Below are 27,648 nucleotides of genomic sequence, written 5' to 3'. Positions count from 1 at the left end.
TTACTCTGTCGTTCGATCGTTTCCGATCATGCTGGCCTGTCTGTGCCCGACCTTTTGTTTTGTCAAAGTGTTTGGAATCTTTAGTGGTTGATCTGTGCGTTTCACCGTTTGTATGTCTGGACAAACTGAGCTCTGAAGTTGGCAAAATGCTGGTCTCGCAGACAAAAACGGCGAAAAGGCTAGTCAGAATCGACGAATAGTAAATAACCAAACGGTTCTTCCCCTCCACCGCGAAAAGGATATTTCGCTATTGATTACGCTAAATCATTATTGAAAAAAAGACGCGTTAAATTATGATCAACGTGTTTTGCTGTATTTATTTCCTCCTCTTTCAAAACCAAAACAGCGAAGCTAGTCAGACATGAATGAGCGTACACCAAATCATTCATCAACCCCCTGGGATCAAGAGAAAATCTCAAAAATGATTAGTTGTTCATTGAAAAAGAAAAAAAAGGTTAACATTTTGTCAACGTGTTTTACTGTGTTTATCTCCTCCAGGCCGTGAAGATGATACGAATAAAGGTCGAAAAGTGGTGATAAAAGTGAAAAAAGGTGTTTTCTAAAATAATTCGTTCCTGACCGACTATCGACGTTACGACTTCAACAAATTATTGAACATCCGGTCACTAAAAAACTCACCTTACTATAAATAAGTAACTGCTATTAAAAAGTCTAGGGTTAAATTTGTTCAACGTGTTTTATTGTATTTATCTCAGTCCTGATAAAACCAAAACTGCAAGGCTAGGCAGGCTTAACATATGGTAAACAACCAAACTACACATTCATCACCCCGCCAAAAGGAAATTTCATTACTTAATTAACTAATTTTTGTTCAAATAGACTAGTATTGAAAATTTGATCAACGTGTATTTTTTGTATTCATTTATTTACACTACTGTCAAAACCAAAACTCCGAAGAAAGAGGCAAAAAGGCGGGAAAATTCAATATGTGGGGTTGAGATGGGAAGATGTGTCCGATTGGATCGAAGTCACGATAGCTCAAGTGGTAGAGCAGCGGCGTATTTAGCCGAAGGTCATGGGTTCGAATCCCGCGTGTGACACTGACTTTCCTATCTCAACCAAAACCTTAATTAATTGAAATTCATTTGGTCAAGTGGACCACGAAACCTAATAAAATTGAAGAAAGATATGGATGATGGTAAACGGCCAGACTAACTGGATCCTTAACCCGCCAAGAGAATATATCCGTAATTAATTAATTATTGTAAAAGAAAGGGCTTAAATTAGTTTATCGTGATTCGCTGTATTTATCTTCTCCACTGTCATAACTAAAACAGACAGACACGAGTGATCTTAAACGACCAAACTAACAGATTCATCAAGCTGCAGACCCCAAGAGGAAATCTTACTAATTAATTAAATAATTATTTTACAAAATAGCACTAAAATACGATCAACGTGTTTTATCGTAATTATCTCTTACGCTATGAAAGGCAGTACAGCAAAGATAGTCAAATATGAATGATCTTAACCAACCAAACTACAGATTATCACCCCAGAGATCTGACAACCTAAATAATTTTAATACTTATGACAATTTTCCGATGAAATGAAATTTTTTAATAATAATTTGTTTTTATGGTAGAAAAAGTAGAACGTGTAAAAAAATGAAATATACACAAAGTACCTATACATGCACTACCAATAAGTCTTCTGCAGGAGTTTGCTGTATCCATAATACATTTACAAAGACAATACGAAAATATTGACAAACATAAAAAAATATAAAATAACAACAACAAACTTGTATAAAAATGAAGTTCAAAGTACTACAATATTTCATATTTGATTGCAATTACATTAGGTTTAAAGAATTAGATGAACCAAAGATCTACTATATAAATCTTCAAGATTGTTGGGCATAGGTAAAGAGGAGACAATTTAATCTCGAGGGAGGCTGTGTATCAACTTAAGGCTTCCATTTGAGAAAATATTGCTAAGAGATAATACAAACCCCTTGCAAAGTGAATGTACTAAATATAAAAGATAGCTATCATAGGCGAATTTGACTGGACGATGGACATATACTTCACAATGAATGGATCTGTCTTAAATTGGTGTGAAGATTTTTTTTTTTCATTTCCGTTGTACGTTTAATTAAGGGTGATACAGAAAGAAGGCCGGACACTTGTTACACCGAATTCGTACTCGTGTGCTGGTTTCGAGCGCCTGGGTCGTAAATCCGTCCGGAAACTGGTCCAAGAGTTTTGACACCGCGTGGAATGCGTGATTTACTACGGCCGTTGAAGGGCCTGAGGTCGCCATCGACGGTGGAACTGGGTTAAGGAAGGGTTCGGCCAGTTCCCTTCTTCTCTTTTTCGACTTTTTTCGGCCGTAGGCGGACCCTTTTCGGTCGAGGGCCAGTCAATGGGTCACTGGGACCTCGCCCAGGTACTAAACGCCCCGAGGTCTATGCCCTTTCCCCAAAACATTCCCCGCCCTCGTCTCACTGCCGGCACTGGCAGACAGCGGATGAAAACCCGACTGATTCCCATCGGCAAACACCTAAGAGAAGTCTAAGAAATTGTCTATGAATTTTCTTCCTTCTTTTTTTTTTATTCTGCATTAAACCGTTAGTGCATGCCACCCATGTTTAAAAAAAAGTCATTTTAACACATCGTCCAAATACCATAATAATTTAACATTGCTGGAACATGTTTGTCCAAAATTTCTAATAATTAATAAGTATTAAATAATTCATACTAATGCTATCTTTTCCATAATTTTTTGACTTGTAAAAAATATTAATTGAGTCAATTTCCTGTATGTTACCTTATGTTGAGACGACCAAACATATCACTAGTTCTACAAAAGATAAATTTTCACAAAAGTAATTTTTGTAAAAGATTAAAAGATGTTTAAAACGAGCTTTCGGGAACGTTAAGTCACTGAGGAATTGCATTGCAAAAGAAAGGAACCAACTTATGAAAAGTCACATTTGAAAATATGTCTAAATAAAAAAGGGATAAAAACATCGATATTACTGTTAGTTGTGTTGTGAAATATTGTGCGAGTTGATAAACCTGTAGGTTGGTCGTCTCCGGCCGTACTGGTCTGCCTAATCGCTTGTCTTGTCTGTCAGACAAGTTTCAGCATTTTGACAACTAGTCTAAATACATACGATAATTATATTGTGCGATGCCTTCTTGAAGTCTGTAGAGAGATGAACTTGTAACTTGGACCGGCCAGGTTGGAAAGATACGGTCAAGCAACTATTAACTGAGTAAAAAATGCGACTAAAAAACTGAATGACTAGGAATTTTAAATTCACGTTTACAAAATGGTATCTAATCTAGTTGGATAGATGCTGTTTATCTCTTGAGGAAGAATTGAAGAATCTGGAAATCAGACATAAAAAATATTTTAATTTGCTTTCCTTTGATAAATGCAATACTTTCACAGTGTATTAGACGAAGGGTCATGCTAAATTTAGGCTTACAAGCATTAGCTGTAGTTCGATTATTTGGATTATGTTTGCGAACATTGCAATCGTAGATTTTAAATGACATTATGTAAATAGATCCATCGAAACATTACGTTCTTGTTTATCGCCGAGGTGAAACAGATGTGGGTTAAGGGAATTTGACAAGGCCCCTACATGTAGATGTGCGCGGCAGGTGCCCTGGGCGATAACCGCAGGTGGCTCGAGCTTTCCCGGCTAGGAAAAAAGCCCCGGCGGACGAGGGAGAGAGTGAAAAGATGGAAGAAGAGGAAGATGATGACCGGGAGGGGAGAGAAGGCAAAAAGCATCGGCACTGTTGCCGGATGCCATGCCGTTCGGGACCATCGCCGGGACGTAGCCCTCGACAAACTTCACCGGCGGATTTATGTATAAATGCCCTTGGAAAAAAATAGAACGATTCCGTCAAACATTCAAATAAAAGTCAACGTTCTTCCGCATTCGTTCTGAAACTTTTAACATAACGATATTCAGATGTACCTTAAATAACCTGGGATAGGCGGTGACATCTTAAGTGAATCCGTGATGTGTTTGCTCCCTTAATGGACTCTCCTCGTTATGACCCTTCATCTTAATGGACCGACATTTATGAAATCTATGAGGGGAAAACCCTTTACAGATTATGCTCCTTTTTTTCAGACCTGTATGGGATCTAGATAGCTTTCATCTATGAGAAAACAATTATCCCGTACATCTTTCATAAATGAAATTACTTTCATAGTTCTGCCTTTTCTGTCGCATTTAGATCACATCTTATAATGTTATTAACTAAATAAACAAATAACTTTTTGAAAAAATAAGTATGTAATGTTCACTCGCCAAAGCAACAAATACCAGACCAACCAGCGTAAAAATGTTTTAAATAACATCATCTTTTCATTGAAACATTGTTGTCTTCATACCTAACAATTTTTTAAAGAGTTAGCTAATTCTTCTTTCTAGTTAGTTATTTATTTATATACAGCTTGCTATTGTAGTAGCAGTCTCAGAACTGTTGATTGTCTCTGAATCAGAAATATTTCGTACAAATCAACCACAAACCTAACCATTAAAAAAAAAATTCAAGCACAGTAAAAAATGGATTTAACTTTGAGAACTGAAATAACGAAAATAAATTTACACACCTCACAAAGTGAAGAATTAGAAGAAATTTATAATAAGCCTACAAAGATACAGATTAATTTAGAGTTTTCATTATATTAATTAACGTAATGCACATTGGAAAACACAGCACACTAAAACAAAATTTAACGATTATTTGGAGATCGTGAGATGGGGTCTGGTGTGACGTAGGTTTTACAAAAACATTTTCTTTATCGTGCCAACGTTTCGATCTTTATTGAGATCATCTTCAGGATTCAAAGTGTTTGTTTTCTGTGTAGATGGGTCATTCTTGTGTGTCGGGTTGAGAGTGCCCACTTTTGCACTGTCAACACGACATGAAAGAATGGCACAATTACACAGAAAACAAACACTTTGAGCCCTGAAGATGACCTCAATAAAGATCGAAACGTTGGCACGATAAAGAAAATGTTTTTCTAAAACCTACGTCACACCAGACCACATCTCATGATCTCCAAATAATCATTAACTACGGTCACTAAACCCCACACAAAATTTAACGTTTTCTTAAAGCTCCCTCACTTGTAGCAGGTCTTTAAAACTGGAAGACGCACAGACTCAACCCTTAAATATGGCCAACGCGATTTATTCCTTAATTAAGCAAAAATCGCAGTATCATGATGATTGGGGATCAACGCGCAAGCAAAATTAAAATCAATTAAAAAAACACCCAAATGACTTGTGGTCAAACTAATGAGCGATGATTGTGGTTTCCGAAACTCTGTAATTTCTTTTTTGCCGAAATTCTCCATTATAACTCTTAACAATATTAGTAAGGTTTTTGCTTTTTTTCAGGTAAATGCTGTGCAATGAAAAAAGCCATGGTTACTGTCAATTAAAGATATATCCTTAAATTCCCTTTGGAACCACCTAGCCAACTTTAAACATTTTCTGGTTCCCGAGAATAACATTAATTTATAATTAGTATGTCACTCTATCAGATGAAAGAAGATTATCCAATCTCAAATGTTCAATAACAAAATAACCTTAACTCTGGAAATTAATTAACTAAAATAATGCAACTATGTTGTCAACTTACTAATTTCCCCTCTGGTTTTTCCAACGACCTCTCTGATTTGAAAAAAAATTAAACTTTATATTCGTACAGAGGTTTAACCTACTGAGTATGTGTACAAAAACAAACATAAAACGAGGTAGATTACAGTTAATGCACGTAAAAAATAGCTTTCAGTACTACTTTTATATGTTAGTATGGGATACAGTGAGTCACCTTACCAGTGTACCTCCACCGGGTTTTCTCAAAAACTGCTCAATCTAAGAAATTAATTTTAACAGGTTTTTTTTATCATAAGCTCTTCTTTCAAACACTCATATAATTACATTTTGTTTTAGTTTCTGTAAAATGTTAAAAACAAACTTTTTGTTTTTTAAATGGTAACCAAGATTTTTATTGGCAGATTCATCAAATTAATTCAATTTTATGAAATCCATTTAAAAATAGGTTTAGAAGAATGTTACTTACATCAAAAATAACACGTATAATCAGGTATTGCAAAAAATTGCCATTGTTTTTAAGATAAAAATATTGGCACAGTGTTATACCTAGTTAGTTCTGCACTTTTTTGGTGTTATTTAAAAAATAAAGTTTATGAACATCATCGCCATAACAAACGAAAAGGAAAAAATATGATATGACAGAGGCTCTCGGTTAAGATCCTCAAATTATTCTGCTATCAAAGAAAGAAAAAATTTCTAAAAAAATAAATCGATGATTATTCGGAAATCGTGAGATGCGATCTGGTATGATGTAGATTTCAGAAAAACATTTTCTTTATCGTGCTACGTTTCGATCTTTATTGAGATCATCATCAGGGCCTGGGATTTATAAACATTGTTTAAATTTTACAAATACATGTAGGATGTGGAAAAAAGTGAATTTATACAATGCAAAAAAATATTTTTTATATTCAATCAAAGTACGCTGAAAACAAACACTGAGCGAGTAGAAATACTTTGATTGAATATAAAAAATATTTTTTTGCATTGTACAACTTCACTTTTTTCCACATCCTACATGTATTTGTTAAATTTAAACAATATTTGTAAATCCCAGGCTCTGAAGATGATCTCAATAAAGATCGAAACGTTGGCACGATAAAGAAAATGTTTTTCTGAAATCTACATCATACCAGATCGCATCTCACAATATCCGAATAATTAAAAAAATAAGGTCACTGCAGTGCAAATACCAAATTGTCAAACATTAGACCTTTTATTATCGATCAGTTATCTAAAAATTACATTCACATAACCTAATTTATTTTTCAATTTGAAATTTATGATCACATAGTGTTTAACAAATTGAAAATGTTCACTAAAATTAAGAGCATTGAGAAGATTTTTTTGCAGTACCTATTTGATTTAACATGTTATTTTATGAAATATCTAACGTTTCTTCGAACCGAATTTTCAATGGTTTTTGACATTTTTCACAAAATCAAATGAATTTGATGAATTTGCAAATAAAAATGTAGGTTACCATTTGAAAAACAAGAAGACTCTTTTTTAACTAGTAAAAACTAATTCTTGCAATGATTGCATTAATAATCTGACAATTTCCATTTCTTTGACAATGGAAGATAAAGCATTTTCTCTCAAATCTGTATTTTTATACAATGTGCGTAGGATTTAGTGAGTTAATTTAGGAGAGCAATTTAAGTTAATCAGTTTACACCCCGCCCTATTGATCGTTGAAGTTCGGCACTTATGAACCAAGCTCTTTATGACAAACATCAGGATTCAGAATATGAACTGAGATGTTCACACGGTACAAGTCGTGTTTCAACTTCAAAGGACATTCAAAAACTAAGGCCATCATTACTTGATCGACAAAACTTTTGTTAATACATTCACACAGGGCACTTTCAACACGACACGCAAGAATGGCACAATTACGCAGAAAAGAAACACTTTGAGCTCTGAAGATGATCTCAATAAAGATCGAAACGTTGGCACCATAAAGAAAATGTTTTTCTGAAATCTACATCACACCAGACCGCATCTCACGATTTCTGAATAATTAATAAATTCTGTTGAATCGAAGATTCTCATGATAGATTTCGTTCAATGTAATCGATTAGCTAGAACTGTACTACCATCTGCCTATTCTATACACACATGGGACGACAATCCAACCTACGACGAAAACCAAACAATCTACAAAAACTGGTTAGCACTTGTGGTATAGACTTGTAGGGAACTTTGTAATATCCAGCTTACAAACCTTTCAATCTTAGATCAGTTAAAAATGGTGTGTATTATTTCTCCCGTACCACCCTTCACAAGACCTTAAAACGTCTTTTAGCCTAAAATTAATATCTCAAAAATTTACCAAATTTCACGACAAACCCTGCCATCACCCCCATAGTCCCAAGACTTGTCCTACAATTACAATCCTTTCTGAGGAATCATTATAAAACTAGTGAAGTAGAGTGAAATGGGAGAATCATTTGATCAATGCAAATCAATGATCTTTCACCTATAATAAAAATTAATTAGACAATGACCAATACCACCAATTTTATCCCATATTCAATTTCTTCACAATATACAATTAAATGTACAGTACATGCGGAGTTCTTATTCTTTTATAACTTTTCAGTTTTGTAATAATAGAAAATCTGTATCTAGTTAGTTTGTGAGCTTTTTAAAATATGATAATAACGTTGATGAATAAAGTTTAGAAAAACATCGTTTAATATAATAAAATTATAAACGTCAATATCAGTAATGTGAAGAATCAGCAATAACAAAAATAGGGTTTAGGCGTTGATACGGCGCTTCACTGTAAGGTAAAGGTCCCGGGTTCGAATCCAACGGCCCTGCATTCGAACCCGACATACAAATAGACAAATAGGCTTTTTGTCAAAAAAAAAACAGGCACCCTGAGGGTTGATATGAAACTTATGTCCTCTGCTGTTTCGAACCCTCGTAAGAAAAAAAAATACAGCCCACATACTGTTAAGCTAAACATGATGGTCACGATTTCCATAAACTTTGTCATCATTCCTCCTTAGAAAATTAAATCAATCATATAAAAAAATTATATACTCTATGGAAAGTTGTACAACGATCTTAAAGAACGAGAGATATTTGTTTCAATACATTTCCGTTCAAGAAAGAAGATTTTTAATTTTGTTTTAGGTCCAACCCCCTAGAATTGTTTTATTTTCTTATTATTTGGCCTGTGTTCAGGTTACTCAGCAACTGTTGACATGCGGCTAATCAGCTATTGATCACTCTTGACCGACTGTACTGACTATTTTTCATAATTTTCTGCATGATTTATCTTCAAATTTTCTTCTAAAAGCTACTGTGATGAATAACCAGTGAGCTACTGTAGTCGAAGTACCTACTTTTACATAATCATTAAGAATATTTCTTCTGACAATTTTTGGCTGTCATGTCACGATGCGGAAAACATCGTCTGTACCTTGCAGTGGCTTTCTCGGTTTAATGATAAAAGTTTTTCCCAATGGGTATTGTTTGGGATGAGATAAGAGCGATCGGGTGAGTAATAAGCGCAAATGGCGCATCTGCAGATCGGACGGTCCCAAATAGTTTTCCTCCGTATGAGCGAGCGCCACCCCGATTGCGAATGTTGTGTCTATGCTGTGTCGAGGTGCAGCGGTAGCGATGTTGCCAGTTGTCCATTGCGCAGTGGTTGCGGAGCGGGAGTGAAAAAAAGAAGAAAAAAAAGTCGCCGTGCCCTTGAATCTTCTCCTACCTGAGAAACTCGCGGATGCTATCTGCCCGCGGGCCGTGCGAAGGGAAGCGGAGCGTTTCCGACGGACTGAAGCCCCACCGTCCGCTTCGCATTTCGTACAAAACAATGCACCGGCACCTCTGACTCACGGTTCCATCGGACCTTCCTTTTAACCCGTGTCGATATGCCAGAGTTTATCTCGGCCGCACTTCTACGAACGGGATAAAAGTGGATGACGTCCGCTTTTCATACGCGATTGTTCATAGTTCGAGCCCGTTGACTATCATTGTTAACTATAATTCTGACAAATATTAACACATAACATAATATAAATTAACATGCTGTTTTAAGTAGCGATGTTGGAAGTTTTATGCTATCACATTGCGTCAATGATTGATTCGACAGAGAATTAAAAGCCGAAGCCAAGACACTCCACGGGTGACAATAACTGATCGATTGCTCCTGCGAATTCTATGGGAAATAGGAACACGATAAGGGCAAAACTATGCTCTGAGGAAGATGGAAACTATGTTTGTGAATCTTTCTATTTTCTTGTGGATCTTTCTTTCAGGCGCCATATTTCCCTAATGAATAAATTAAGATTTTTCTCAACAAAATTTGTGCAGATCTACTGACCCTGTTGACTGCCTCGCGCTTCTTGCTTCCTGCTTCCAACGCGTATTAGATTGACGGAACAGCTCGTTTGAGAAATAATTATCAATACTAAAAATAATGCTGATTGATTAGGTATTTGAATACGAGTATTGTTTGAATATTGATTTCTGATTTAAGAAGCCCGAGAGAAACCGAATGCAATTTTGGATATTTTAAGATATGCGATGGTTTATGATAGACGTGGCTTTAGTACAAATGTCAAATTTTTGAATCCATTGGCAATCGAAGAAAATATACTCCATCTCAGAGAATGACTGATCACGGGAGAACTTTTGGCTAATTCTATAGGAAATAGGAAACGCTAAGGGCAAAACTATCCTCCGAGGAAGATGGGAACTATTTGTATATCTTTCTCTCAGGCGACATATTTTCCTAATGAATAAACTAAGGTTTTTCTCAACAAAATTTGTAAAGTTCTGTTGACCCTGTCGATTGTGTCTTGAGCTTCTCTCATCCTGCTTTCAACGGGCATTCTGTTTAAGGAACAGCTCGTATATAAAATGTTTGTAAATATAAAATATATATAATATATTATATTAAAATATTTGAATCCGTTGACAGTCGAAGAAAAGGTACTCCATGTGAGACAATCAGGGGAATTCTATGGGAAATAGTGAAATTTCAAGGGCAGAACTGTCCTCTGAGGAATACGGAAACTACTTATGAATTGGATCATTCAAAAAACGTTTTTCAAAACTATAAAATTTGTAAAAAATTTCTGACATCCAAGGGAATTATTTATTCATTAACTTATGAACGAATTACCCAAAATAGGGAAACCGCATAAAATTCAACAGTCTCGGCGCAGTATATACGGGGAGGTGCATTTTTGGGCTCACTAACAACTTGGCTTTTTAATACCTTCAGATAGCTATCGTATGTATATTTTATCATCTTGATGATACTAGGAAGTGAGGGTTTGGTATTTCCCAAGCTCTGCAGTATTGTGGCTTATTGATCTTGCCCTAGTTGCTTAGTTCAGTTCAGTTGACTCGACTCTTTTAAGAAAATCATTGACTGTTGGTGCTGTGAATCTTTTTCTCAGGGTCTTCTCAGTACCCTAGGCTCGTTGAATGTCTTCATGTTTTATAGGTGTTTCCTCACTACCTAGTGGCTTGTACCTAGTCCTGTCTCTCCTGTGAGTTTTGTACTCTCTACCTGTAATAATGTGTTGCCAGTTTTGGTTTAGGTTCATTAACCATTGGTTTACTATGCCTAATACCTCGAGGTCGATTTCTCTTTTTGTTTTGTATGGACTGATCGTGGAATTCAAGTTTGTTCTTCTTATCCTATAATTGATTGGTCTTGCCCTCTTCTGGCCAGTTTGTTTGGTTGTCCATTACCCCGAATTCCTTTGCGCCCTGGAAGTTATTGTTAGACTGCTATCTATTCACTCAATATTTTGGATGTACCATTTTTACGTGTTCATGCTTTTATGGCTGCTTGCAGTCTGATCTTATGAAGATTTCTTTGTTAGTATAACTTATTTTATGATCAAGAACTAATAGCATGTTTAGCCTAAAAAACCGAGATGTGCTTCCTTCATGAGTCTTACTGCTCATTTTTGGGCTTGCATAAAATATGTCCGACCAGATTCCTTCAATGGTTTTGGAGTCAACTCTATACCATTTCTTGTAGTGGGTGATGAATTACGTCAATTACAACAACCTAATGAATTTATCGGCAGGGGAGATTTTTATTTAGATAACGAACACGTTATTGAAGAACAAGGAGATCGTTTACCCAGTTTTATGTTTAGTAACAAGGTCAATAATATTTGAAGAGTGCGTCAGTTTTTACCGAGTTATCGGGCCGGCTACGAGTGTTGTTGAAACAGTCCTGCGGAGAAAGTGGTAAATAAATAGCCGGAGGTTGATAAACCCGTTTTAAAGTGCGAAAACAAAGGGCGAGTTGTGCAACTGTGTTCGCCTTGAACTAGAAGTGAGAAAGAGCATTAGGGGAAACAGATAGCTCGACCCGATATACAGGGTCGTGCAATTAGATAAGGATAATATCTAGGTGTGAGGGACTTCTTCTACGCTCCGTTGGCATTAAAAAACTGACACCTCAAACCAAAAACAATCGTAAATATTTACAAGTCAAATAAAAGTTCTACCTTATAGAGTTATTGTTGTAAAATGTTCTTTACGCATCTCAATATCAAATCTACAATTAAATTTGAAAAATCTGCAGGTCAAAAGCGATCGATTAAGAAAACCTAAAATCAAAACAACTCATTTCCTCTGCGGTTTTTTCGACAAGTCTTTCCAATTTCCTGTTTGATGATAAACCTGTAGTTTAGTCTTTGAAGATAATCCTGGTCTTGATATCTCGTTGGAAATGCAATGTAGATAAACTTTTACTGAAGATTGCGAAATACCGAAAGACGTCTTACAGACCAAACCGGCGATGATAGGCACCAAACTTCAAACAATGTACTAATGTAATAATGATTTATAGAAAAACTTAACACCTTTGTTAAACTGTGGTGTATTATATTCGGAAGCATGTCACAGAAAAGAGTTTCTTGTCCTTGATATAGCTTTCACTGAAAACGGAAGAACATATGGCGCCGGATGTGGAATAGATGGAAGCAAAAGAACTCTCGTATTGCTTTGAAATATAAAAGTGCTTTCTCAATATTTGTAGTGCTATTTGCTCGAAGTCTTCTTGAAAAATTTTGAAAATTTGTTTGTACTTATTTATTTTTTAGTATAAAATAATCCAAGTGGAATCCCCACGAAGGCTTCCATGTCACACGAAGGGGACAAATAATTTTAAGAAAAGTAGACATTTTTGGAGTTTATATAAAAATTAGCTGAAAATGAAACAGGCACACGTCTCAAAACGTTTCAAAAAAAGGCCACAACGAGTAAATAAAAATATGCAATTTCCAAAAATAATTTAAAGTAAAGTAGAAGTTTTTGTAGTTTACAGAAAAATGTGCTGAGGATAAAACTGGGAAAGGTTCGAAACCATCAATAATGACACGTGTAAATTAAAATATGTAATTTTATGAATTTACTTTTTCTAATGTGTATACCGGCCACTGCCCTCTTAACTAGAAAAGAAGATTACTGACGGTCAGGAGAAACCAGAGATATCAGCACATATTCTTTGCGAATATAAAGCATTAGCCCAGTTTTGGCACAGTGAAGGCTATGCTTACACTAAAAGAGGTGCATGAAGACGAACCCAGGAAAGTGCTTTGTCTTATAGGGTTAAGTGCACTGTCCAAGGTATAGTTATACCTAATTTATAGGGATTCAACAATACATCTATTTGGATCGCAGTAGAAAGATTTTTATAATTCTTAATCACCCCAAACCTTAGAATAAACAAAATTTATATGCTTAGGTGTATATAGCCCTTAAATCTTGTGAAAGTTCTAAGATCTTTGTATTATTCTGAACATTTAAAACGATTTGAAATGCATTTTCATCGAACAAAGTCGTGTCGCAACAGCAATTGAATATAACATTTCAAAAAACTGGGAATAAAATCCAGGCTACGGGGACAGTTTTCCGCTGTTCCCAGCGTTTCTGCCGTTGCATAAACGGCTCAAAAAAATGATGAGTTAATACAAAACTGGAGATTTCACTACAAATTAAACGGGGTCAAACGCTCCAACAGCTAGGATCTACGCTTTTGACACGGCTTCGGACACGTTACCATTCCTGGAACGTCCCAGGTGTCCTCGTCCGACGTCAAACAACGTCCGACAACGGTGTCGACCGGATTTTGATGTGTTATTGAAAAGGAAAAATATAAATCTGGTTTTCCGATTGGGCCGAATCTCTGTTTTTCCGGAGTGGACGATTGGAATACAATTTGTGCGTTTTGTACAATTGCACTTGTGTTTTATCTGTCCTTCCTTGCAATATAAATAAAAATAAAAAATAAATATAAATAAACTAAAACGGCTATTTTGAGTTGAAATGAATAAAACTTTGCAAATTAAACCCTGACAAAACTGGAAAAAATACTGCTAAATTTGAGGAACAATTATCATAAAGCTTCAAAAAATCTAAACTTTTTTTAATGTTTTAAATATCAATGGACGTTCCATAGAATTCTTCAACTTTTTTATTAGCTATTACCTTGGTAATTAGCAATATTGATATTAGGCAGATCCGGTTGGGTTGGAACAGCTGCAAGTATGTCCACTTTATTTATTAAAAAAATACTCAAGGCAGAGGACCCAAGGATCTTTGCGGTTAGGGGTCTTCACTGTTATTTACCTTTGATAATATATAGTTTCACATATCCTAAAAGTGGTGGAATTCGGGAATACAATTATTTCTTGACTAAAGTTGATGTTTGGTTGGTCTGTGAGTGGACGAACTGATCAACACTTTGCAGGGTCCGTCTATTCTCGCTGTTTTTTTTTGTTTCACTCATATGGGTCCAGCTCTACACCATCTTCACTCAGGAAATGTAACAAACCAGTGGGGACAAATGGACCTGTTGATATTCTTTACTGTGTAACAGCGTAATTTTGTTGTTTCCGTATCTTAGACCATTTATCGCATCTTCAGCCATTGTTTTTTAGTAATAAGTTGATCAATTTGTGAATTATACGATGATTATTCGTAATGTTTGTTTTCGGTTTCACGAAGATGTAAATTCTGCATACCCATTTTATTGTGGGAGCGCGTATTTGCCGCAAACTTGTCAAAATATTGACAGGACATGAACAGCCCTATTTCCAGCCCGGCTGATTTATCGTTTTACGGGCCAGAAGTGGAAACCCATTTCTCAGAACCGTGTTTTCAGGTAGGATTTGCAAAATGCAGAAAAGTCAGTGAACCCAATAAAACGCCAATTTCCACTTTTATCGCCCCGAGGATGCAAAATGAGCGTTTCTACGCCCTCGCACGCTCTCTCGTTTGTTCTTATGTTTCAATAAATGCAGTTTTCCCAACATGAAGAAAATTTTTCTCCCAGATTTCTCTCCCCTTCTCTCTTTTTCATCCAATCACTCTCTCTCACTCAATCACTCACTCTCTCTCTCTCTCTCTTTCTTCCCNTGGGCCCTGAAGATGATCTCAATAAAAGATCGAAACGTTGGCACGATAAAGAAAATGTTTTTCTGAAACCTACGTCACACCCGACCGCATCTCACGATATCTGAATAACTATCGATTAACGGTCACTAATCTCTACACACTATTTCTTTATATTTATCTTTCTATATTTGCATCTATTTTTGTATCTCTATCCAATTATCTTTCCTTGTATATATCTCTCTCTCTTTTTATATTTATTTATCCTATATTCATAATGAAGTTTGGTCTTGTTGGTTGTCAGGCCTCTTTGTATATGTATCGATTTAAAAGATCAAGAACGTATGCGTTGCTATGGTTGTGTTTTGAGATGTTTTTGTTTTTAATTGACGATTGGTTCCGGATAGAGATAGAGAGATTAAGCATAAGGACGACTGTCTAATAGGAACGATATGAGGACGTGGCCAGGGGCGACAGGTTGTTGACTACCTTTTCTATCTGAGTGTAATTACCGTATTGATGACCCTCCGGGATGAAAACGCTGGTCAAAGAGTCGAATTTCCTTTTGAATAGATAAAAAAATGCGAGCACATTATATCGAAGGTAAAACTTGTGGCCTTTGATTAAACTTTGTATGCAGGAGTCGAAGCACCTGCCGACGGCCAAGGACTCGCAAAATCGGTCCATCGTTGAAGTTTATCAGGGGAATAGTGGATATAAACCGACGAGTGGGACAGCCGAGTTTATGGCCCCATCGGCCTTGGCGGTTTTTTGGCACTGATTGTATTATGAACTCAATTAGGTCGGATGTACAAGGTCCTTTTTGTTTCAGTAGCAATCGAACTTTCTATTTTCGGCTGGTGGTATTGGTTTCTTGTTCAGCCGGATATTAAGTAGACGTGTACAACACCAGACAAAATAGGAAAATAATAACGGTAGAATCAAAGATTTGTCTATCAAATCTTAAGATCTGAAATTTTATAAATAGCCTATTTTTCAAATACAGGCGCATACGTCAAACAGCTATAAAATTTTTACCCCTGGTATAACTTACATATTTCAATTTTACAATTTGTTTTTTTTTTTGTCGTATTGGCCATCCAACTAAACTTGTGCCGTTACGAAAATAAAGCCGAGGAACCAAAATCGGCCTCGTTTAAGCCCCAGCCCCCTTGGGTTTATAAAAATAATCCTAGCCTATTTTCTCTTCCTAGTTTACCCTGAATGACTGGGTCTGGTGGAAGTATATTCACTCCTTTGAAGCAGTTTACGCACCATCATGTGTCACACAATTGGAAAGTTTTTCAAAGAGTAAAAATAGAAAAATAGATAGCACATAAGTTAGTTACAAAGGAGTTAAATAAAACCCTATCACATGAAATGAGATTGTTTACCATAAAATGTACTTTTTTTAATAAATCCTATGTACTTTTTTCATTAAGGTACAAGAAAATACCAAACCTATTGGTTATCAATCTCGGAAGGCGTGAACCGAAATCCTTTTTTACGTTTTAGGACGAAGGAAAATATATGAGAAGTCACCTGGCTGATGGAAGGAAGGAGCGCTGGGAGATGACGACAGATCCGAAGCCACATGGCAAATATTTCCATGCCCTACACTCATTTTGTTGGGCGAGGTCGCTTCCTTTTTATCGAAAGGCAGATAACGTTTATCTTATGTAGTGTGAAATGTACTCCGACATATGGCATCTTTATTGCCATTTTTTCTATTTCGCCGTATTAAATTAATGAGTATTTTTCTGTTGCTTTTATTGTATTTGGAGTTATATATGCTCAAGTCTGCTTATGACTTGTCGCAGGCCACCGGCAATTTCAGCTTTTATAATTTACAATAAATTACCGGCAGGCCTCGAGAATCACCCACCTGTGATGTTGGCAGTCCGGTGTCAGACCTCAGTCTTGCCCATCCAACCAACCAGGTTTAACTCCGGGTGATGTGAACGGGTGGGTCAATTTAGCAAACAACTCATGCAATTCCTAGATCCAAACCCATTCACAGTAACACTCATTCTTAAGTACATTCTTTCCTGTTTGCATACCTTCCACTCAATTAGGGCAGTGGAGTAGTCGTCATTCTTCATCACCCTCTATAAATGTTGTACAACTAACCTAATTTGAAGCTCAACTCAATATTTCACCATCAGCCCTCTTGTACTACACATTCACGCTATTAAATACATTCACTCTCAACACTCGTTTCCTACACAAAACTATCAGTATTATATATAATAAGCCATCTTTTCTCCTAAAAATCGGAACAGGTCCTAACTTTTTATATTATTGTTTCATTATTATTATCAAACAGCCCAGATAGACCAAAAACGGTTGGAAGAGAACGCTGAATTTTGACTTTATTTTGTGTTCAGAACAGGAGGATTTCTAACTAAGGAGAATAGTTTCCAGTACATCCAATATCCACTGAAAGGCTTTGTGAAAGAAAGCATTGAATTAAAGTAATGTAAATCTAGCAGTATAAAGATAATATATTAGTAATATTAAAATATTATTATTACTAAATCCATTATATTTAGTGGTCTGATTGACCAAATTACTTCTTTCAATTAATTAATATTTTTATGTAATGTTGTGGTTGAAATGAGAAAGTGTCACGAGTGGGATTCGAACCCACGACCTTCGGCTCAACACGCCGCTGCTCTAACCACTTGAGCTATCATGACTTCAATCCACTCGATTATGATTACTATATAAGAATCTAGCTTTCATTGTAGGTAGTTTAAATTTAAACAAGAAAAATAACTCGGAAATAGTAAAAGCTTCATAATGGAATAATTTAATAAAACTTATTAATTACAACAAATATATACATGGTTAATTAATTAAAACTAATATCGCACACCCACAAAAAAGTGACTCAAGTCGAAAAATTCCAAAAGCTGGATTATTTAGTGTTTTTTTTAAGTATTTGGGTGTGTGATGCCACAGGAAAAATGACATCACTGTAAGTGGACTCTTAGCTCTAGGCAGCACTATGTGTCATTTTTGAATTGGCGGAAACGCACTATCTCCGTTCACGAAAAGTGGCATATCTTTGGTCTGTGTCGAGCTTTATATCATAGGTGTGAGTATTTGTGAGGAAAAGTGGCAGAGTTGTTATAATAACCGACCAATCTTCTTAATAAACTATTCCCGCGAGTCAAGGGATCAGTATTCGCTACTTGGAGCATTGATACATTCATGATTTAGAGTTTATTTACATATTATATATAATATATACATTTTAAATATTTGTAAAAATGGCTTCTCACATCACGTGGACAAACATTCTAAACTTGTTTACACCTCTTTGGCAACTACTTTAGAGCGAAATGTTAAGGATATTGGATGTTGTAAAACTTACTGCATGGATATTTATGCTTGTTATGTTGTCTGTTGCTCACACATAGAAATTAATACCCTTACTGCCATTCAGTGGACACCATTATCGTTTGGGCAAACAAAATTACTAAAATTACTGAGAGCCAATATATGCAAGAAAAGTGTCACCGCTCAAAAAGGGGTAGTTTTTTAGGGGTAGGACAGCTGGATTTTTAAACTTTCGTGTTTTTGGCTTAAGCCTTGAACAAACGAAAGACAATATTGATGAATCATGACAGTTTTTATTGCCAACAACCGTAATTGCGTGAACTTAGTACATAAGTAAAAAACTTCCATCTGCCTCTCATGTAAATTTTTTTTAGTTTTGTTACTTTTCTGGTGGGTGTGCGATATTCTCTTATTGACTAACCGTCCAATTTAGGCAGCAGAACAAATATACCTTCTTGTTTTCGAATTTTACGATATAAAACAAGACAATTTAATTAATTATTTAATCTTTTTATGTAACGTATTGGTTGAAATGAAAAAGTAAGTGTCACGAGCGGGATTATTTCAGCCAATACCTTACATAAAAAGATTAATTAATTGAAAGAAGTTATTTGGTCAATCAGACCAAGAAATATAATGAATTATAATTAATTTAAATCGTTTAAAAGTTAAAAGGTAAAATTTTAAGTATGTTTGTTATATTGTAAAAGGAAATTGGCCTGCATCGTTCGTTCCATCCTGGTCCGCCTATTCTCGCTATGTGCCAAACAGACTATCTCTTATTTGATACCTTCCCAGCACGACCCATTTTGTCTTCATTTTTTTTTTTCAAAAGCATATAATCCAGCCACTAAGAAAACATTCTGAGTAGTAATAGTAGCCACGTTTTTTTACGAGGGCTCGCAACAGCAGAGGTCATAAGGTTATATCAACCCTCAGGGTGCCTTTGTTTTTGACAAAAAGCCTATTTGTCTATATGTAAGTATGTCGGGTTCGAATGCAGGGCCGCTGGATTCGAACCCGAGACCTTTACCTTACAGCACTCGCCACCTTTGACATTTGTTGTCCTTGCAAAGAGATGTTTGTCGACCTGCCAGTTCTTTAGGTCTTACAAGTTTATATAAATGTGAATTTGCCAATGTCTTGAAATAAATACTTCTATTTATATATGTATTTACTAATAGTGGACGCTCTCGGTTCAGCAGGCAAATAGGGAAATAAAATAAAGGCAAGGAAATCCCGGAGTGCCGTTAGTGGGGTCGTAAATTTAGGTCAAAGACGCCACGGAACTTGGGAAAACCTCCCTCTGTTGATTTACAGTCTCGCTTCTACCTGAAAAGGGGCCGTTATGTTTCGCCATAGCGAACCAAAATATAACCCCACCTTCCACCTGAAAAAAATTAACATATGGCCCGATTTTGTGGAACAAGCCTTTGTGTTTTTAATCCTTTGTCCTGTCCCTGCTACCGTCTTTTTGTAGCAGTTTCTACTGGAACTGCTGGGTGCAGCGGGGTACTCTACAGTAAAAGCGTCCTTGCGTTTTGCTCAAATGAATTATAGACTGTTTGTTGTCAACTGTAGCTTCTCTCTTGGTCTTTTTCCCCTTAAATATTTAATAACTATTATTTTATCTACACAAGAATTTTTTTTCATTGTGAGCGGATAGCATAAATAAAACAAATTGTTGGGAAGTCCACTGGATATAAAAATGCAATTAACCCTGAAGAGGACTCCCATGATGTTAATATAGAAAAGTCCACTTTTTGTAAATGATGGTTCTACTCAAAGATTTGTTGTTTACGACGATCCGGATTCCGCGCATTAAATGCTCATCATTTATGATGCCATGCTCGCATTGGCAGTTACAAGCCTCTTGACAAGAATTTAAGAGTGAACTCGCCTGTTTATTTCAGTTTTGGCGTACCGGACAATGGGTAATTATTTACTAATTATTCAGAAATCGTGGGATGCGGTCTGGTGTAATGTAGGTTTCTGAAAAACATTTTCTTTATCGTGCCAACGTTTCGATCTTTATTGAGATCATCTTCAGGGCCTGGGATTTACAAACATTCTTTAAATTTAACAAATACGTGTAGGATGTGGAAAGACGTAATTATTTATATTTAAAAAAATATTCGGAAATAGTTTTTTGCGAATAACTTCATAAAGGTTGCTCTAAATTTAAGACCGTTTGCGCCTATGAAATCTGCGTCAAATAAACTTTCGTATAACGCTGGGGAGTTAGATCAAAATTTTTTGACTTATGAGAAATTAGACAAAAAATAAAAATTTACGTGACCCCGGGGGGGAAGAGTTAAATTCGCACTGTATTTTGGGTTTTCTGTTTAATTTATGTTATTTAGCAACCGGTTGTTCAATAATTTGTTGTAGTAGTAAGTAGCTATCAGGAAAGAAGTATTTCTGAAAAAACACCTTTTTCAGTTTTTGCCGTCGTTTTCATCTTTATTCGGATCATCTTCAGGGCCTAGGTTAATTACAAAATATATGTTGATTGGAAAAAATACAATTGAAATATAAATATTGAACCAAGTGTTTCATACTCACATAAAGTATGACATAAATACTTTTCCTCACCGCTTTTCACGACTTCAATAAATTATTTATAGTAAGATTTCTTCTTGGGGTCTGCAGCATAATGAACCTGTTGGTTGGGCCGTTTACGACATCCAAATCTTAATTTACTCGAAGTTTTGGTTTTAACAGTGAAGGAGATAAACACAGTAAAACACGTTGACAAAATATTAACTTTTTTCTTTTTCAATGAACAATTAATCATTTTTGAGATTTTCTCTTGATTACAGGGGGTTGATAAGTGTTTATTTTGTCGTTTGCATTCATTCATGTTTGACTAGCTTCGCTCTTTTCTCTATCTCGCCCCTAAACTCTGGAACTCCCTTCCCCTTTCTTTTCGTCACGCTGCCTCCTTTTCCTCCTTTAAATCCCACCTGTATAATCACCTCCTCTCCCTCCAAGCAGAGACCTCACGTTAACATTTGATATTTTTGTTTAATATTCTTGTAATTTTCTTTTCTGGCCTGCCTTAATGGTATACCTTGTGCCAAGATTTCTATCTCTTTTTACTTTTAATTTCACAGAAGGAACTTCGTTTATTTATTTCATGTAAATTATTCTTAGGGAACACAGTCCCAGAATAAAGTTATTTTTCTTCTTCTTCTCTTTTGGTTTTGACAGAGGAGGAGATAAATGCAGTAAAACACGTTGACAAAATTTTAAGCCTCCTTTTTCTTTTTCAATGAACTATTAATGATTTTTGAGATTTCCTCTTCATTCCTGTGAGGTGATGAATGTTTATTTTGTCGTTCATGTCTGACTAGTTTCGCTGTTTTGGTTTTATCAAAGGAGGAAATAAATACAGCAAAACACGCTGATCATATTTTAACTTTTTTTTTCAATAATGATTCAGCTAATTCAATAGCGAAATTTCCTTTTCGCTGGGGGGTACGGTTTGGTTATTTCAGATTATTCAGTTGTGCCTATCGCTGGTTTTGTCTGTTGCATTTTGCACTTCAGAGGTCAGTTTGTCCGGACATACAAACGGTGAAACGCACAGACCAACCACAAAAGATTCCAAACGCTTTGACAAACCAAAACGTCGTGCACAGACAAGCCAGCATGGTCGGAAACGATCGAACTACAGGTTCAAGAGAATTACTAAATGTTGATATTGATAATCTCATATTATATAACATTTTAACATGTTAAGAGACCGAAGTTATTAAAATAATGATCTAGACTAAATTAATTGTATAATTATTGAAAAATACATAAAAAGAGCATACAAATATATATTTTATATGTTTTAATAAAATACTTCATTCCTGACCGCTCCTCACTATTTGAACCGATTATTTATTTTAATAATTTGTTGAAGTCGTGAGAACGGTCAAGAATGAGGTAGTTTAGAGAACCACCTCTTTTATTTTTTTGCCGACGTTTCGACCTTTATTTTGGGTTATCTTCAGGGCCTGGGCAAATGACAAAACATGTTGGTTGGAAAATCGGCAAAAAAACAAAAAAGGTGTTTTTCTAAACTACCTCATTCTTCATTCCTCGCGACTTCATCAAATTATGAAACAACCGATCACTAAGAAACACATTTTTTTAAATATTTACGTCAATTTGGCTTATGTTTGATTCGGTTTAACCAGGGACAAGACAAACGAAATAATCAGTCGATAACATCGATGATTCCTGAGAATTCGATTTCGCATTCTATAGTTTATTTTCGGTTGTGGTATACCATTAAATTTTTAATAGGATTATCGCCTGTGTCTAAGAGGTGTGAGTCGCCATGCCTATCGGCAGAAGTAGGATCGAACGCGAGTCACGAGAGGCCGGGGAGTCGTAGAAAAATGAAAAGTGAGAAAAATGAGAGGAAGAACGTGTCCCGTGTTTGATCCGTGAGTCGGTGCTGAGCGAGACGAAGCGGGGCGGAGCGGACTCAGTTGTGCAAGCAAGGTAGAGTTCAAGGTGGGCCGGGTGCTTTGTAGGAGGGGGTGAGAGGGCGAGAGGAATGGGGACCGGCCGTCCCCACCGCCCTGGGCAGACGTGTTGATCGCCACTCTCGGCTCAGTCTGTGACCATCAGCCATGTGAGATGTGGGTCCGAGGCTACGCGATGCGCGAGGAAGGCTGCGATCAGGTGACCAGCTCCTGTTCACCTGGCGTAGACGATCTGGAGTTGTGGGATTTGGGACTCGGCCCTGGGCCAAGAGGGATACAGTTGTCAGAGCACAGAGGAGACATCTCAGGTAAAGACACCACTTGTCACGACCTCCGTGCCAATGTTACACCGTCCACTATACGAGGCTAATCGTTTGACGTTTCCCCAGACCAGTAGTGATAGAAAAAAAATTGTGAACTGTCAGCGTGGGATTGGTAAAAAATGCACTCTCAGCGATGCTGCTAGCGTTCTATCGGTATAAAAGTGCATGTCTAGACATGTAAAATAGCATTTAAAAGAATACACATCATAAAAATCAGTCAAAGTCGTCATACAAACCATACTGTAAGCCATAGTGCAACCTTAAAGCGTAATTTGTGTTCTTTTTTTCTTTCAAAACACTAAAAGGAAAGAAAGTGTTCCGTGTTTTCAAGTCAACATTCTCAATTTTATCATTGTTAGCGTCAACAAGGGGCATTAATGGTCATTAAGCAAACGAGGATTTTATAGTAGAAGGATCGTATATTTCGTCCAGTTAAGACAGTCGTTTTGTTGCGGATTTTATGGTTGCACGACCGCGTTCATCAATCTGTTATAGCTAATATTGACGATTTTATGTTAATCGTGGTGAATAAACCTAAGACGTTGGACAATAAATTTACATCAATGATTCCTCAGAGTTGGGGTGGCGAAACGATCCTTCACTGCCACTTCTGGACGACAATAAACAAATTTTCAATAAGTATAATGGTCGATCTGACCACGAGGACGGAATTTTTTTAATAGACCAGGCTCTTTTGACGTGCCAAGATCTATTTTATTATATTAAGCTTTTAAATAGTTTTAGTAAAAGACAATTTGTATAGTTGACATCGCGCACGTGGAAGATTACATAATACTCCAGTTTGGTACTAAACAACATGAGTTTCAAAAGACACGCTTATCGACAAGTTGCACGTTTACCTATTTTTTGTATTTTATTTCGCTCGGTTGAACCAGTTTGAACGATAAATCTGTAATTTGATCGTTACCGATCAATTTGTCTGCCTTCTCTGGGCAGGCACAGTGGGCCGGATCGCGATATTTTACGAAAGAGGCAAAAAATCGAACCCCGTATTAAAATTGTGAGCATATGTGTGGTGATTAGTGACCGTTAATCGATAATTATTCAGAGATCGTGAGATGCGATCTGGTGTGATGTAGGTTTCAGAAAAACATTTTCCTTTATCGTGCCAACGTTTCGATCTTTATTGAGCCCTGAAGATGACCTCAATAAAGATCGAAACGTTGGCACGATAAAGGAAAATGTTTTTCTGAAACCTACATCACACCAGACCGCATCTCACGATTTCTGAATAATTGTGAGCATAGTTTATACTTTAGGTAACAGGTGTGAGGCTACAAACGATTTTAAAAATATCTTAATTTTGAGCCCACGGCTTAACATTTTTCAAAAACAAATTATTACATTTTTTCTACTTTTAAATTTTGTAACAGCAAAAAATTGACTTGGCTATCTCATTTACTTAGTATATAGCCTTTTTTTTCAATTTGTTATTAGCATTTGCTAATAATAAATTTTAATCCTTATATGATTTTTATCGGTCATAATTGGCCTATTTAATTATTTCAATTAATTATACGCTTTATCTAAAGTCTTGGTTGAGATGAAAAAGTTAGTGAAACGAGCGGGATTCGAACCCACGTCCTTCGGCTTAATGATTGTTGTTTAAATCTATTACTCAAAGTACGACCCACTTCCACGGAGACATTTTGGACTAACTATGCTAAATAAAAATTCTCAACTATATCAGACATTTTTATGAAAATAGTTTTTTTTTTTTTTTTTTTTTTTTTGCGAGCGTTAATATTTAACATTGTCCTAAAATATCATGAGTGGGTTTGGGCCTTTCACCTTCAGTGTGTTTTCGGTGTAATTTTCAACAACAACGTGTTTTTTCTTTCGGTATGCCAACGATTCTGTGCAAACCGATGTTTGATCTAGCGTTTTTGTTTATATACCTAATCTATACTTTAGTCTTTTAAACCATAAATATTGTGTGGTTTGAAATTTTAAAAACTATTAATTTACGAAATGGTTAATATTTAGTGACCGTTAATAAATTATTTAAAGATCGTGAGATGCGGTCTGGTGTGACGTAAGTAAGAAAAACATTTTCTCCTTGGTGCCAACGTTTCGATCTTTATTGAGATCATCTTCAGGGCCTGGGATTTATAAAAATTCTTTAAATTATACAAATACGTAAAGATATTAATATGAATTTATTCATAAATTCATATACATCATTCGTTAAATGTACACATTATAGAACTTTTTGGTTTAATCAAACACTTAGTACAAATACTTTGATTGTAAAAAAAAAGTGGATAATTCATATTCGTATCTTATACGTATTTGTATAAATTAAACAATGTTTATAAATCCCAGGCCCTGAAGATGATCTCAATAAAGATCGAAACGTTGGCAACATAAAGATAATGTTTTCCTAACCTATATCATACCAGAACGCATCTCACGATCTTTAATTAATCATTAATTTAAGAATTGACCTACACAGAAATCTTTCGTTAAATAAATTAACGCAGTGACATTTATCATTAAAAAAACGGTCGTACATTTTTTTAAAACAAAATCAAAAATTTCTTCTATCTTTTGTTCAATTGGAATTCGAATTTGGGTTACTTTTTTCTAAAAAAAAGTAACGTTTTAAATTTTGATGTTTGAAACGAAATGATGCAAGTGGAAATGGATAATTCGGACTGTCAGTTGTGCAGGGTTTGCCTACGAAGGATAACATATTTGCCTTCAAAATTTCATCCGGCGCTCAGAAATAACTTCTGTTTGCTGCCTGCATAAATACCATCCAGAACCCATCTCATATGGTTTTTTAATCTTGTCAACAATGTCGCTAATATAAGCTTCGACGTGCTTATTAAATGTGACATATTTTTCTTATTCAACTATGGTACGATAACTACTTTCTTTTATTTATGTGTGATTGTTTTTCTTTTTGATTATCAAATAAACATTCACTTTTGTAAATGTTTCTTTTTTAAGGCTACAGAATTTTTCTGAAGTTTAATTAAGTAAAATAATTCAATATTACAAATTATTAGAACAGGCTGGATTTTTATGTCTACATACACTAATTGTGCAGACCAAGAAGGAAATCGGCAGGTTATATAGAAAATTTGAGGGATTTACTGTTTAAGGGTTTAGAGAAATTCTTGGCGACAAATGTTGAAAAGAGCAACAGGTAGTCAACCCGGCTTTCTGTCTTTGGCTGACTTGGCCCGGACTGAGGCAAAATTTTGAAAAGGGCCGCCTTTTCTTTGACCTGGCTTCCGATTTACAAAAATTTATTGATGCCATATATTTTTTCTTTTTTGTAGAATCATCCATTTCAAACCACATTGCTTTCTAGTGAAAATGAAACATTGATGAGAAAAGAAAATTGGTTAGTGAAGGCAGTTTGGGGATCAGAAAAACCCTTTTCATTTTTTTTACAGCTTTGTCATTTCAGCCCCGAGCGCATGTGAAATATTACAACACACATTCAGTACGCATTCGCACAAATAAATATATTCACATTTATACACATTGCATTCATTAGGTAGATGGAGTTCCTCCATCGACCTGCATACAATAACAAACTAATCTAATTGGGGTCGATGGGATACTTTTATAAAAATTCCGCCATCGACCCACGTCTACAGTTCGAGGGGCGATGGGCATGCTATTCCACCATCAGCCCCTCCCCATTCACTCTAATAAATACACTCATGCAAAACACCTATTTTGAAGGCTATATACAATAAAAATTTCCAATTCCCCTAAAAAGTGGAACAGGGGACTCTGAAACTCGCTACCGTTGCGTACCTCGTTACCGGCATGGCTACACGCTCTCTGTATGGAGCCAAGGCATAACACGCCTCTATTATGTAGGACACATCGAGCAACCTTTCTCTGCATAAGAAGCACCTGCGCAGACAACCCTTTTCAATTATTTAAGAAAGTCTGTCTTCCTACCCATTTTACACGAGGTGTGATTTTATTTGCGAGATTTTCGTAGAATGTCAAACCAAATTCTTTCATCCGGTCTATGTTTGTTTAATTTTATAAATCAGTAAACCTTTATGGAAACAACACGAAAAAACACTTAACCAAAATCGGAGGTATTAGGGGAAAAAATATAACTTTAAGATAAATATAATAAATCGTATTTGTTTATCGTATTTAAGGTGTCCGTATAACGATCGGAATGGAACCGGGTGTAAATCGACCTACAATTAACATTAACTTTTATGTCAAGTTCTAAGTTTTATTGTTACTTCTGTTTTATTGTTGTATCTAGAAAAGAATTATTTATTACTATTACAAAATGCGGGTGATAATTTCCTTAACTGTAAAGGATAATCCGTTTGTTTTTATATAGTATCATTGTTGTGAAACAAGCGACCTACTACAATAATATTACTGCAAAAGAATATGAGAATTGACAAGGTCGTTGGTCCTCGAGATAAATTTTCTATAATTAGACACGCTTAGCCATTCTGAAGATTAAGGA

General features: G+C 35.8%; 1 protein-coding gene and 1 non-coding gene across 5 annotated transcripts in view; one reads left to right on the top strand and one right to left on the bottom strand.

Annotated features, from left to right (window-relative positions):
* LOC106662131 (ecdysone receptor) overlaps positions 1–27,648 on the top strand; it is a 235,418-nt gene that overhangs the window by 180,947 nt on the left and 26,823 nt on the right. The window contains exon 1 of one of the 4 annotated variants that reach the window (XM_014385952.2): positions 22,931–23,147. The exons of 2 other annotated variants lie outside the window; for them this stretch is intronic. In XM_014385952.2, coding sequence (XP_014241438.1) covers positions 22,994–23,147 — 154 coding nt within the window. In that variant the 5' untranslated portion in view covers positions 22,931–22,993. Of the gene's footprint in view, positions 1–22,930; positions 23,148–27,648 lie in introns of those variants that run through there. One more of the 4 variants, XM_014385950.2, reaches the window with a different exon arrangement.
* Trnan-guu lies at positions 17,636–17,709 on the bottom strand. Its single transcript has one exon. It is a non-coding gene; the product is annotated as a tRNA-Asn (tRNA).

The sequence above is a fragment of the Cimex lectularius genome, unplaced genomic scaffold, assembly GCF_000648675.2.
Source record: "Cimex lectularius strain Harlan isolate CLEC.00 unplaced genomic scaffold, Clec_2.1 scaffold3, whole genome shotgun sequence".
Taxonomy (NCBI): Eukaryota; Metazoa; Arthropoda; class Insecta; order Hemiptera; family Cimicidae; genus Cimex; species Cimex lectularius.
Note: the sequence above shows the minus strand (reverse complement) of the source record. Positions and strands in the feature narration are given on the sequence as shown.